The sequence below is a fragment of the Mytilus californianus genome, unplaced genomic scaffold (genome assembly GCF_021869535.1).
Source record: "Mytilus californianus isolate M0D057914Y unplaced genomic scaffold, xbMytCali1.0.p SCAF_5, whole genome shotgun sequence".
Classification (NCBI taxonomy): Eukaryota; Metazoa; Mollusca; class Bivalvia; order Mytilida; family Mytilidae; genus Mytilus; species Mytilus californianus.
Window position 1 is genome coordinate 16,217,867 of NW_026262701.1, and position 14,860 is coordinate 16,232,726.

Here is a 14,860-nt window from a genome sequence, read left to right on the forward strand (position 1 = left end):
TCTCTCAAAAACACCTTATGTGTGTTTGATAAGATTTTTGGAAAATGACGCTGTTAAAGCGTCAATTTTACTATACCATTGACCAGATTTCATTTTATCGCTTCTGGTCGCTTCCAAGCTGCCTTCCGAACTCGGTTCCGTGTTTTACATAACTATGTCCTGTACAGAATTTCATTCTTAACCTGTCCATATGTTTATTGTTATTAAAATTAATGGTATTTTGAGCTATCCCTTTGGTATATTTTTCATATTTATATGAGGTTTCGCTTTTTTGTGCATGACTTTCCATCAGTAAAAAAATCAGAATATAAATAGATCCGTATTGTTATGGTTTTGGGCTTTTTACATACCAATGATAACAAATCGCTATCGCTAGAAAATAGTTCTTGAAAGAATGTTTACCTTTCTTGTCAGCTGAACTTTGAAATCATTCAAAGAATAATAATCGGAATCATCTTGAAATCATACGAAAGATAATGGTCTTTATCAAGATTTAAGAAGCTTTAAAGAATCGAAAATTAGTAATACGGTTTTATCCACGCGGTGCATATGTATTTGTAAGTTACTGCTGCAGACATAATATAGGTCAAATATCGCAGGGGCAAGTTCTATTAAAAAATACAATGGTGATAATTGCAGAAGTTTTCTTTTGTCATAAAGACTTTATTTCTTTCTGGATTTCTTCACTTTAAAAGGAATTATAAGATGCAGAAACTTTATGAAGGGAGTAGGCAGTGCTCAATGAATCATACCAAAAGTATTTAAGGAAAGTTTTACCCTTTCTCTGACAACGTGGTCTCGTCCATTTTTAAAACATAACGATTATTTCATTACTCTTTCGAGTTAACAACTAAACTATTGAACCTGTATTGATTTGAGAAAAGCATTCCCGTTGTCGAATCGGGGTCCGTTCGCGCCCAATCAAGTTCGCCCCCATGCACGTTCGCCCCCCTTTCACTTTCGCACCCTACACGTTCACACCCAAAGTCCGTTCGCACCCTACACGTTCGCGCCCATTTTTTATTGGTTTTGTTTTTAATAATTTGTAAACGAGTTTTGGTAAGTGTATTGCTATAAATATATATTTTTTCATTGTTTCTAAATAAAGTGAGATTCTGACAAGGTTTTTTTTGTGTCATGGTAAATATATTGCTATAAACATTTTTTTTTTTTAAATAAAGTGAGATTCTGACGACCAGTATTTTATTTTTGTGTTGAATAATTTTTAATCATGTTTGGATAGTGTATTGCTATAAATAGTTTTTTTCATTGTTTATGAATAAAGTGAGATTCTGACACACATGAGATCAAAGGAGCCAAGCAGTTAAAAACAATTATCTTTCATGTTTTTTATTTAAAATCTTTAAAGTTTTACTCATACCAAGCTAAATACATGCAGTATTTACATCAACGCAAGTTAAAACAACCATGACAACAATCATGATTTTCAAACACTCAACAATAACACCAAATTAGGCTGTGAATAAATACCAATTAGCAGTAATCATACATAATTAACATTTAATAATTAATCAACAAATCAATTTAAAACTATATTCCATTTAAAAATTCCCGAATTTTTATTTATAAAAATATTTTGATATCTACAAAACATCTAAAAATTTATCAGGTTTTTGAATAAAAAAAAGGGTGTGAATGTGTAGGGTGCGAACGGACCTAGGGGCGAACGTGTAGGGTGCGAACGTGTATTGGGCGCGAACAGACCCGATACCTCTGATACCCCCGTTGTCCAGGTGTTCATTGAGGGTGGTAAAGGGTTATTTTCGTGCAACGTGATCGCCGTTTTTTATTTCACTTTCAACGTGTTTTTACTTTTTTATTTAACGTTCAGTCGTGCAAGACAGGTGCCTCGTTCAACGTGTTCTGCTTATTTAATTTTACGTGCATCATGATTTTCAAATGCTTATTTTGCGTGCTCGGTATTTTTCAAATAAAATTCAAATACTTGGCAGGGATCGTCAAAAAATACTTTTTTAAAAGCCGTAAACCATTTACATCATAAATGTGTATACTAAATCGGGAATAACAAGTAAACCAGAGAGTTAATATATACAAGAAGACAGTGACTCAGTCACAAAAGGTTCACAACAGTAGGCTTAAATTTATTTTTCGTGCAACGTTCATGACAAATTATTTCATGTTCAACGTGAAATTATGTCTGTCTTATTTCACGTTTTTTCCGTTCAAGCACCCCCCTTTACCACCCTCTTCATTACAAGCCCGTATTTTACGATTACTTTTCAAAATCGGATACGTAAATTTCTTGAAAATAAATAAAAAGTATTGAGATTTGCCATCCACTTTTCAATAAATATTAATTTAAAATCAATGTTAACTGTGGATGACTTGGATAAGGAATGGCATTTAATGATTCCTAGAGATACGGCGTCAGCTAGAAGTGATCCCACTCAATGCACGGAAAAAATGCATTTTTTTAAATCAGGATCAGCTTTAATATTCAGATTTACAACGTGTATGGCTTTTCTTATTTTCCTGAGGGGTTTATAGTTTTCAAAACCAGAAAGTGGCTGTAAAAAAGTTTTTCCGCATATTTTTTCCGCGTTTTTGCGACGTTTTTAAGAAATAACTGCTGTATACAATAATTTTTCATTATTTGATGCAATGATTTACCTAAGTTTTTCTTCTAAAGACATGTTCACTAATCTATGATGATTGCTCTAGCCCATTTTAAATTATAAAATATAGTAAAACTAGAATAAATATTTGTAAATCCCGCTTGAATGCACTCTCCAATACGCAGATAAAAATAAACCCAAATTGATGACGTTTTATTCATGAAGAAAAATAAAATCAATACCGGTCGCTAAAGACGTCCGCATACATCGAGTGGGATCACTTCTAGCTTCCACCTAGAGATACAGCAAAATTTGTTAACAGGAAGTTGTGAAGGGAGACAATTTCAAAAGTGCTAAAAAAAGTATTGTCAAATCTTGTAAAATATTTCTGGTGGCAATAATTCACATATTCATAAAATAACCAAACACAACTTTTAAAGGTAGTTGTTATGTTTCAATTGACAAACATTTATTTATTGATAATCCACCTTTAATAATAAAAAAAAAAACTTCTTTCTATCATATTTATCTTGGAATATGATCAAATATGTAAGCCTATTTTAAACATGCCTTTAATAACATTTCAGTACTTATGGAAAGAGTAATTCCATTTGTTCCTTTGATATTTAAGGATATACCAATTTTAATTGCAAAATTGTAATTTGATGACTGTAAATAAAAATTAATGAAGAAATTCCAATTTTGTCATTGTAAACCTTCTTAAATATGTGTGTAAGTAAATTATGAAGCTGTAAAGGATACATAACTAGTTTACAAGTCAAACAACTGAAAGTGAGAAAAAAAGATATACCTATTGTGCTACATTTTGGGACGGGTGGTAATAAAATCAAATTATTTATGTTATCTAGGCATTTTAGTTTTTATACAACCGCAAAAAATTTTTGCGGTCGTATATTGGTATGACGTTGGCGTCGTCGTCGTCCGAAGACACATTGGTTTTCGCACTCTAACTTTAGTTTAAGTGAATGGATCTCTTTGAAATTTTACCATAAGGTTCAATACCACAAAAGGAAGGTGGGGATTGATTTTGGGGGTTATGGTACCAACAGTTAAGGAATTAGGGGCCAAAAAGGGGCCAAAAATAAGCATTTTCTAGTTTCCAGACAATAACTGTGGAACGGTGTATGGATCTCTCTGAAATTATACTACAAGTTTCCATACCACAAAGGGGGGTTATGGCTCAAACCGTTTAGGAATTAGGGGCAAAAAAGGGGGAAAAACAAGGTTGTCCTCATTAATGGACAAATACTTTAGTACAAAACATATAATTTAAAGCAGTGTAAGGGAGATAAATCAAATACATCATTGAAATTATCTCCCTTCCACTGCTTTTAAATTATGTATAAAGTAATGGTTAATGAACAATTAAGATAATTTAAAACAGTGTAAGGGAGTTAATCCAAATACAACGTTTTGGTTACTTCCCTTACACTGCTTTTAAATTATGTTTAAAGAAATGCATATTTATAAAGGAAGACCAGTATGGCGCATTAGATTTGTAAAATCTTTGACCACAATTATTTATTTGTTATGCCGAATCTAACCGTGTATTTAGATTTTTAATTTTGGGTCCAGTTTTCAAATTGGTCTACATTAAGGTCCAAAGGGTCCAAAATTAAACTTTGTTTGATTTTAACAAAAATTGAATATATGGGGTTCTTTGGTATGCTGAATCTAACCATGTATTTAGATTTTTTATTTGTGGACCCCGCTATCAAATTGGTTCATATTGAGGTCAAAAGGGTCCAAAATTAAACTTTGTTTGATTTCATCAAAAATGAATTATTGGGGTTCTTTGATATGCTAAATCTAACCGTGTATTTAGATTTTTAATTTTGGGTCCCGTTTTTTAAATTGGTCTACATTAAGGTCCAAAGGGTCCAAAATTAAAATTAAGTTTGAATTTAACAAAAATTGAATTCTTGGGGTTCTTTGATATGCTGAATCTAAACATGTGTTTAGATTTTTTATTATGGGCCCAGTTTTCAAGTTGGTCCAAGTTGGGGTCCAAAATTAAACTTTGTTTGATTTCAACAAAAATTGAATATATGGGGTTCTTTGATATGCTGAATCTAAACATGTATTTAGATTTTAGATTTTTGGCCCAGTTTTCAAGTTGGTCCAAATTGGGGTCCAAAATTAAACTTTGTTTGATTTCAACAAAAATTGAATATATGGGGTTCTTTGATATGCTGAATCTTACCATGTATTTAGATTTTTTATTTGTGGGCCCGCTATCAAATTGGTTCATATTGAGGTCAAAAGGGTCCAAAATTAAACTTTGTTTGATTTCATCAAAAATTTAATTATTGGGGTTCTTTGATATGCCAAATCTAACCGTGTATTTAGATTTTTAATTTTGGGTCCTGTTTTTTAAATTGGTCTACATTGAGGTCCAAAGGGTCCAAAATTAAACTTAGTTTGATTTTAACAAAAATTGAATTCTTGGGGTACTTTGATATGCTGAATCTAAACATGTGTTAAGATTTTTGATTATGGGACCAGTTTTCAAGTTTGTCCAAGTTGGGGTCCAAAATTAAACTTTGTTTGATTTCAACAAAAATTGAATATATGGGGTTCTTTGATATGCTGAATCTAACCATGTATTTTGATTTTGGACATTGGACCATAATAGGTAAATTAAAAAAATTCAAGTTCTTAGACCACATTCTTTCTGTGTCAGAAACCTATGCTGTGTCAAATATTTAATCACAATCCAAATTCAGAGCTGTATCAAGCTTGAATGTTGTGTCCATACTTGCCCCAACTGTTCAGGGTTCGACCTCTGCGGTCGTATCAAGCTGCGCCCAGCGAAGCATTTTATTAAAGTTTAACTAATTATTGAAATGTCACTTATTTGCATTTCAGTTAATGCACATGGCACATGTATTAAAAAACCAGGTCTTTGTCTATTCAATAAAATAAAACTGACATGGTAGTTATAAATAAATGTAACATCAAGTCACAAACATGAAACTTAAGGTGAATCAATCTTAAATCGGGCGCTAATACCACAGCGCTATAAAAAAAATCCTGGGGAGAACACTGGATTGTATTGCTTTCAGAGTTATATAATACACCTTGCCTAAGACAAAGGTCTAGCTAGGTCCTTAAAAAAAATGAGGCTATAATGATGTAAAGTGACTTATAACTGCCAACAGCCACATTATTTAGACCCTGGTGGATAGCTAGCTAGTTATCAGACTGTTATCTCATTGGCAATCATGTAATCACATCTCCTTATTTTAGTACGGGTTGATTATTTGAAATAAATGACTCACAAACATTAAATCATTTGAAAAAAAGATAATTCTGCAATAATTTATGTTGTCATTTAAAGATTTCAGTTTATATACTGTAACATATTAATATCAACAATGAAATTTGGTTGTACATGTATAAATGGTGTCACTATATTTGTAATTGTCAAACTAGTATAACAATACTATTGTCTAAATCTACAGAATTTGATCATCCTTTAAGTAACAGAAATAACAATGTCACTAAGTCACTTGTAACTTATCTCTTAAATAAGGACAATGTGGGGTATAAGAGCTTGCTTACTGCAGGCTCTTCATCATCATTTTGTTAAATAATTCCACAAAGAAGGGGATAGTCTGTTAATGTATCCTTGACTAAGAATAATAAATTGCAAGAAACAAATTCACATATTACTTTGAATATTGAATATCATTCAGGTATTCTTAAGATATTTCTATATACAAAAGAAACAACCAGTATATAAATATAGTCATGTTACACCGCTGTCCCAGGTAAAGGAAGGGTTGGGATCCCGCTTACATGTTTAACCCCGCCACATTCTGTATGTATGTGCCTATCCCAGGTCAGGAGCCTGTAATTCAGTGGATGTCGTTTGTTGATGTGTTACATATTTGTTTTTCGTTCATTTTTTAGCTCACCTGACCTGAAAGGTCAAGTGAGCTTTTCTCATCACTTTGCGTCCGTCGTCCGTCGTCCGTAAACTTTTACAAAAATCTTCTCCTCTGAAACTACTGGGCCAAATTTGACCAAACTTGGCCACAATCATTATTGGGGTATCTAGTTTAAAAAATGTGTCCGGTGACCCGGCCAACCAACCAAGATGGCCGCCATGGCTAAAAATAGAACATAGGGGTAAAATGTAGATTTTGGCTTATATCTCTAAAACCAAAGCATTTAGAGCAAATCTGACATGGGGTAAAATTGTTTATCAGGTCAAGATCTATCTGCCCATAAATTTTCAGACCAATCAGGCAACCCGTTGTTGGGTTGCTGCCCCTGAATTGGTAATTTTAAGGAAATTTTGCCGTTTTTGGTTATTATCTTGAATATTATTATAGATAGAGATAAACTGTAAACAGCAATAATGTTCAGCAAAGTAAGATCTACAAATAAGGCAACATGACCAAAATTGTCAATTGACCCCTTAAGGAGTTATTGCCCTTTATAGTCAATTTTTTACAATTTTCATAAATTTTGTAAATTTTTGTAAATTTTTAAAAGTATTTTCCACTGTAACTACCGGGCCAAGTTCATTATAGATAGAGATAATAGTAAGGAGCAAGAATATTCAGTAAAGTAAGATCTACAAACACATCACCATCACCAAAACATAATTTTGTCATGAATCCATCTGTGTCCATTGTTTAATATGCACATAGACCAAGGTGAGCGACACAGGCTCTTTAGAGCCTCTAGTTTGTACGTAAATTAGGCCGTTAGTTTTCTCGTTTGAATTGTTTTACATTTGTCATTTCGGGGCCTTTTATAGCTGAGTATGCGGTATGCGCTTTTCTCATTTTTGAACGCCTTACAGTGACCTTTAGTTGTTGATTTCTGTGTCATTTGTCTCTTGTGGAGAGTTGTCTCATTGGCAATCACACCACCTCTTCTTTTTATATTCACTTCACACATGCATATATAAATATATATCTTGACAAACAAATAAAAAAGCCATAGGCATTGAAAACAATTCATTTTTATTCTATTGTCAGTCAGCATACCTACCATGAACTGAAAAGTCTCTTAAGATTCAGTAGGTAAATTATGTGAAAATCAAGACTTGCATAAGAAATATCCCAATAAAAGAGGCGTCATTTTTCCTCAGAGCTTTCAGCTCTTTGATTTTCATCTTTGCCAAATAAGGGGAGATAACTCAGATAAAGTAATTTTTATAATAGAAAGTGTTGTGAATCTACCTATTTTGATATGTAGCAAGAAAACAAGTTTTTTGACCCCATTTTTCTTTTTCTACTCTGAAAGCATGTTATAAGAGCTATCTTCTCACATTTTATTTTAAAGTTCTATCAAGTAGTTTTCTTTTTATCACACAAAATTTGATTTTCCATGCATAATCTATACAAAATCTTACAATTTTGCACAACCTGTAGTGTGAAAAAAAGTCCGGTGACCCATACTTTTTTTGAAAAAAGCATTGATAAAAATTCATTTTGACGAATTATCAAAAAATTCTATCGATTTTAATTAAGACGCCCCAGCCACCTTAAGCTTGTTAAGACATGAATATTTTAACATCAGATACTAAAGGTTTTTATAATTAATGCATTTTTTTTCAAATTTAAGAATATGTTCTTCAATGCAAAATTTGCTTATATAAATCACAATTATTTAATATTTTTAGCTGGTTTCCCAACAGTAGAAGAAAAAATAGATGCAGATGCAAGGTCTATATATGTTGGTAATGTAAGTTGTTTAGATAGTAGCTTCAGAATATAGTTTATTTAGTCTCTACTACAATCCATTTAAAATACAGTCTTTAAAAAGTTGGAGTGTAGTTTCTAGATATTTATATAAACAACACAACATGTTATTTTGGAAAAACAGTATAATGACATGAAGCAACAACATAGTATTAAGAAAAAGGGTATTAGAATATCAATGCAAGTAAGTTAACACCTGTACAAGTTAAATGCATAAATTATTTCCCGAAATTAATTTTATTACATGTGTTACAAAAATGTACAGTCATATTGAAAGTATTGAACTTGCCAAATTTGAAATAGAATATCTCGGCGTAAGTCGTTAGGGTTTATATTTTTCTTTGCAAAACTTAAGAATGCATATAAACAGAATTGACATTGTGTCAATTTTTAGGATGTTGTGTGATCTAATAAAGTTTCATGAACAGCAAGCTGAAGATAAGTCATGTGTTCATGTAGTAACATCAAGATCTTTAGTAAAGGATGAAAAGTGGACCACAATCATGTTACTGAGAAAAATGTTGACTATTTTTCTTGCAAGATACAATTAAGCTTAACACATTCCTAGTAATTATTTGAAGATGTGAATCAAAATTTAATTTGAAAGATGTGTGTTCAGATATAACCCAAAAGTTTTAAACCTTTGAAGTTTGACTATATAGTTGTGTACAGACATGTTTAGTTATTTGACTCTTTATTTACAGGTAGATTATGGTGCCACTGCAGAAGAAATGGAACAACATTTCCATGGATGTGGTTCAGTAAACAGAGTTACTATCTTATGTGACAAATTCACAGGACACCCTAAAGGGTAAATATTGTCTCTGTGTATGCATGATACTAATTTTAGTATGTGCTAGGCACATGTTCCTGTAATAACTTTCATCAGGTATGCTTAGCCATACCAATACAACCTAAACAGAACAGTCAAAATAGTTTGTAATATTGTTTACTGGATTTTCAAAGGAAAATATCGGTTATTAATTTGGTGATGTACGGCGGGCAGCTGGCAAACAGTGTCCATGCAATAACTTAAAAACACTTTAACGAAATCTTTTCAAATTTAGATATGTTGTTTCCTGTGACTAATTGAAGGTCAAGTTTGATTTGCACAATTTTAACTTTTATAGTTGTTGAGTAGTACCTTTAAGTAGTGAAAAGTGATACTTAAATTGATTTTTGCCTTTCCATTTCTGAACACTACAAAAATTAATTAACATTTTCATGCCCCCGTCGTTGCAGAGGGGGCATTAAGTTTTACCCTTGTCCGTCTGTACGTCCGTCCGTACATCCCAAAATTGGTTTCCATTCTTTAACTTAAGTTTGCCTCAACCAAATGTTATGAAACTCATACACAATGCTTATTACCAAATAACACAGATCAAGTTCGAATTTTGGTGCTGTCACTTTTACCGTTCTAGAGTTATGCCCCTTTACAAATGGAAAAATTGCTGAATTTTTTTGTTTCTGTTCTCTCCTTTAGTTTGCCTCAACCAAATGTTATGAAACTTATACACAATGCTTATTACCACATAACACAGATCAAGTTGGAATTTTGGTGGTGTCATTTTTACCGTTCTAGAGTTATGCCCCTTTACAAATGGAAAAGTTGCTGAAATATTCGTTTCTGTTCTCTAACTTTAGTTTGCCTCAACCAAATGTTATGAAACTTATACACAATGCTAATTACCACAAAACACAGATCTATGTTATGAAACGTATACACAATGCTTATTACCACAAAACTCAGATCAAGTACAAATTTTTGTTGAGTCACTTTTACAGTTATTGAGTTAAATCCCTTTTAACAATATATGCAAGCAGGGGCATCATCTGTGTCCCATGGACACTTTCCCCATTTATTTTATTTGATCCTGTTTGGGGGACCAGATCTGCAAATATCATTTTCATGCAGGAAATTCCAGTTTGCTGTCAATCTAACAGCCTCTTGTTTTAATTGGTTTAGTAAACAATTGAAAATAACTCATGTTACTGTTTGAAGATGACCTGTCTAAAGAATAAATCTGTTTCAATAAATATAGATTATTTTCTTTTAAAAAAAGTATTAAAAGTTTAAATACAAAAGTTAAATCTCCACAATAAACACAAAATACTTGTTGAATATAATATTTTTAAAGAATGACACTTGTATAGCAAAGATGATTTAATGTCTTGGCTTTCCTAGTTCATTTTTTTGAACATTAAAATATTTGTTTGGTATTCATTCAAACTATATTTTTGTCATTTTGAAGGTTTGCCTATGTAGAATTTGCAGACAAGGATTCAGTAACAACAGCTCAAGCATTAGATGATTCTTTATTTAGAGGAAGACAAATAAAAGTATGTAAATATTTAGAGGAAGACAAATAAAAGTATGTAAATATTTAGAGGAAGACAAATAAAAGTATGTAAATATTTAGAGGAAGACAAATAAAAGTATGTAAATATTTAGAGGAAGACAAATAAAAGTATGTAAATGTGGAACATAGAATTATTTATAGAATGTACCTTGTATACTAAGATATTATCAATCTTTAGAGGAAGACAAATAAAAGTATGTAAATATGGAACATAGAATTATTTATCCAGCAACACTGGATAGAATGTACCTTGTATACTAAGATATTATCAATCTTGTTATACAGTCACAAATATTTGAAGTGTATCAGAATAACTCAATTATTTGAATGAGGCTTAGAATTGGTAAATAATTTTGTAAGTCTTGCTGTGCATTATATCCTGTTTGTTGCAGAGAACAGTTAAGTATTAGAAATGAGACAATGTATAAATGGTTATTTTTATACGACCGCAAAAAAATTTTGAGGTCGTATATTGGTATGACGTTGGCGTCGTCGTCGTCGTCGTCGTCCGGCGTCGTCGTTCGAATACACAATGGTTTTCGCACTCTAACTTTAGTTTAAGTGAATGGATCTCTATGAAATTTTACCATAAGGTTCAATACCACAATAGGAAGGTGGGGATTGATTTTGGGGGTAATGGTACCAACAGTTAAGGAATTAGGGGCCAAAAAGGGGCCGAAAAATAAGCATTTTTGTAACTTCCAGACATAACTTGTGTGTTAGCATATGGATCTCTTTGACATTGTACCACAAGATTCCATATCACAAAGGGTCAATGCTGGGATTGATTTTGGGGTTAATTGCCTCAAAATTTTAGGAATAAGGGGCCAAAAGGGGGCAAAAAACAAGCATTTTTCTAGTTTCATGACAATAACTTGTGTGTAAGTGTATGGATCTTTCTGAAATTTTACTACAAGGTTCCATTTCACAAAGGGAAAGCTGGAATTGAGTGTTGTGGTAATTGCCCAAAACGTTTAGTAATAAGGGGCCTAAAAAGGGGTTTAAAATAAGCATTTTTTAGTTTCTAGACAATAACTTGTGTTCAAGTGTATGGATCTCTCTAAAATTGTATTACAAGGTACCATACCACAAAGGCAAGGCTGTTATTGAGCTTGGTTTGGGGGGAAAGGGGGGTGGGGGTGATGAATCATAAGGGGGGCGGGGGTCAAAAAAGGGGTAATTTTTTTTTTTCCTTTTTTTTTTGTTTAAAATTTACATTTTAAGTTAATTATTTTTTATCACGAAGAGAAAGTAGGAATTGAGTTTTGGGGTTAATTGCTCCAACATTTATGAATAAGGGGCCAAATATTGGTCGAAAATAAGGATTTTTTTAGTTTGCAACAAAAACTTGTGTTCAAGTGTATGGATCTCTGTGAAATTGTATTGCAATGTACCATACCACAAATTGAAGGTTGTGATTGAGGTGGGGGATGATGAATCAAAAGGGGGTTGAAAAAATGTGGGGGTAGGATTTTTTTTTTTCCTTTTTTTTTCTTTAAAATTTTCCATTTAAAGATGGTTGTTTCAGATTTATATATGAAAGAAGATAATAATGATACGGTTATATATCATGAGGAATTGAAATTTAAAATTATGTATATTGGAAATTTAGGTTACATTGGAAAGTAAAAATTGGCTTTGGGGGGGGGGGGTTATGGCTCTAATGTTTAAGGAATAAGGGGAAAAAAGGTTAAAAAACAAGGGTTTCCATTTTAATAGACAAATAATTGAGTAAAGAACATTATTTAAAAGCAGTGTAAGGTTGGTAATTCAAACTCATTTAAATATCTCATCTACACTGCTTTTAAATTATGTAAATTGGAAATTTGCCAATAACTTTATTGTTAATAAATGCATTGGAAATTTGCCAACAATTTTAGTGTAATAAACTTCATTGGAAATTTGCCAATATAAAATTTTGCTGATGAAGGTTTTTTGTTTACCTTTAGCCTTGACTATGAAGTCATTTTCTATTTTTATAGCCTTATGATGTAGTTGAATTATTTAATACTTTTATGATGTGTTTAAATGGGGTTTTATCATGTTTATGGTTGCAAATTTATTGTTTTAGTATAATAAACTCCATTTAAAATTTGCCAATAAAAAAAGTTTTTGTTTATTTTTAGCTATGATTATGATGTCATTTTCTATTTTACTTTTATGGTTGCAAAGAAATATTTATTTTTAGATATTACTGTTAAATGATGCTGATTAAGGTTTTTGCTATGTTTAGCCATGACTATGATGTCATATTCTATTTTAATATCTGTTATGATGTATTTAAATGGGCTTTTATGGTTACAAAGGAATTTTATTTTTAGATATTACTATAAAATGTTGCTGATGCTGATTAAGGATTTTGTTTATTTTTAGCCATGACTATGATGTCATTTTCTATTTTAATACCTTTATGATGTAATTTCTATTTTTAGATATTACTGTTAAATGATGCTGATTAAGGGTTTTTTGCTATGTTTAGCCATGACTATGATGTCATTTTCTATTTTAATATCTTTATGATGTATTTAAATGGGCTTTTATGGTTACAAAGGAATTTTATTTTTAGATATTACTTTAAATGTTGCTGATTAAGGATTTTTGTTTATTTTTAGCCATGACTATGATGTCACTTTCTATTTTAATACCTTTATGATGTATTTAAATGGGCTCCCATGTATTTAGATTTTTGATTATTTATACATGTTACCAAATTGGTCCACATTGAACAAAAACGGTCCAAATTTCAACTTTATTACATTACATCAAACATTGAATTCTACATATTCTTTGATATATTGAAATTAACAAACAATTTAGTTTATGGATATTCCACCATAATAGGTAAATTAAATTTTTTCCAGTTCTTACACCACATTCATCCTGTGTCAGAAACCTATGCTGTGTCAAATATTTAATGACAATCCAAAGTCATAGCTGTATCAAGCTTGAATTTTGTGTCCATACTTGCCCCAACTGTTCAGGGTTCGACCTCTGCGGTCGTATCAAGCTGCGCCCCAGCGAAGCATTTTATTTTCATACTGCAACACTCAAAACTACATATTTTTGATGAATTTGACCATTGTTAAGTGTATAATGTACAAATGCCACAAACTTGTATTACTTAATGTCATGAATAAAATTTTACTGATATCAATTTAATCTTATCACAAATAAGGCTTAATATGGCCAGTGACTATATATGAGAAGTGTGCATACAATCAATCAATACAATTTAAATCAGCAAATTGCAAAAGTCATATTTTTTCAGGGAATGTTCATTTCAGAAATTTTAATCTTAAATTCTTTTTGATTCTTAGATATGCTTAATTGCAAGATAAATAATAATATACATCTTCGCTAGCCAAGGGTTACGATCCACTTCCCTCCTCTCCACCCTTGTCAGATTAAGCCAACATTTATGATAACAATGTTGCGCCATCTATCGGTAGATTAAAGTCATGCCCATTCCGAATACATTATTCTTGACCAATGGTAGCACTTGAACTCTTCAATTTGGAGGTAAAAACACGGTAGCGTCTAGATTCTACACACTTGGTAAAGCAGGAAACGAAAATATACATTGACATTCATGCATTTGTGCAAGAACCATACACAGGAACTTCTATTAATTGATTAAAAACATTCAAATTGTCACTAAATATAGTCGTATGTTTAGGGATGTAAAGACTTGTTGCACAATAAGCATGTGCCAATTGTTTACATACACTTTCTACATTTACACGTGATCATGTTATAGGCGCTTTTTGATTGGATGCAGCGAGTTTCGACTGCAACCAATGAAAATCATTACCTTGTGTCTCCGAAATTCTATCTCAATCCGCCAAGGGTGGAGAGGAGGGAAGTGGATCGTAACCCTTGGCTAGCAAAGATGAATAATATAGGGCATATATACATGTAGTAACTCAGAATGAACCAAGAGTATGGGAAAGGATTTGTTAAAAACAATTAAATGCTTCAAACATAGAAAAAACGAAATTATTATTATCAAACAAAACAGGGTTCTCACTTTAATAGTTGAGTCCAGGAATCCTGGACTAATGAAAATCTGTCTGGACTCATCATTTTCTGAACCTGTGAGTCCAGAGCTGCATTGATGTATCAGTTGAGCACAAATATCATCATTTTGTTGCTTGTTTTGTCA

At 31.9% G+C, this 14,860-nt stretch overlaps 1 protein-coding gene across 1 annotated transcript in view; it reads left to right on the forward strand.

Moving 5' to 3' along the window:
- LOC127701090 (polyadenylate-binding protein 2-B-like) overlaps window positions 1-14,860 on the forward strand; it is a 41,825-nt gene that overhangs the window by 22,424 nt on the left and 4,541 nt on the right. The window contains exons 4-6 of the mRNA XM_052204899.1: window positions 8,260-8,321; window positions 9,043-9,149; window positions 10,591-10,678. Of these exons, the coding sequence (XP_052060859.1) occupies window positions 8,260-8,321; window positions 9,043-9,149; window positions 10,591-10,678 (257 nt within the window). The remainder of the gene's footprint in view (window positions 1-8,259; window positions 8,322-9,042; window positions 9,150-10,590; window positions 10,679-14,860) is intronic.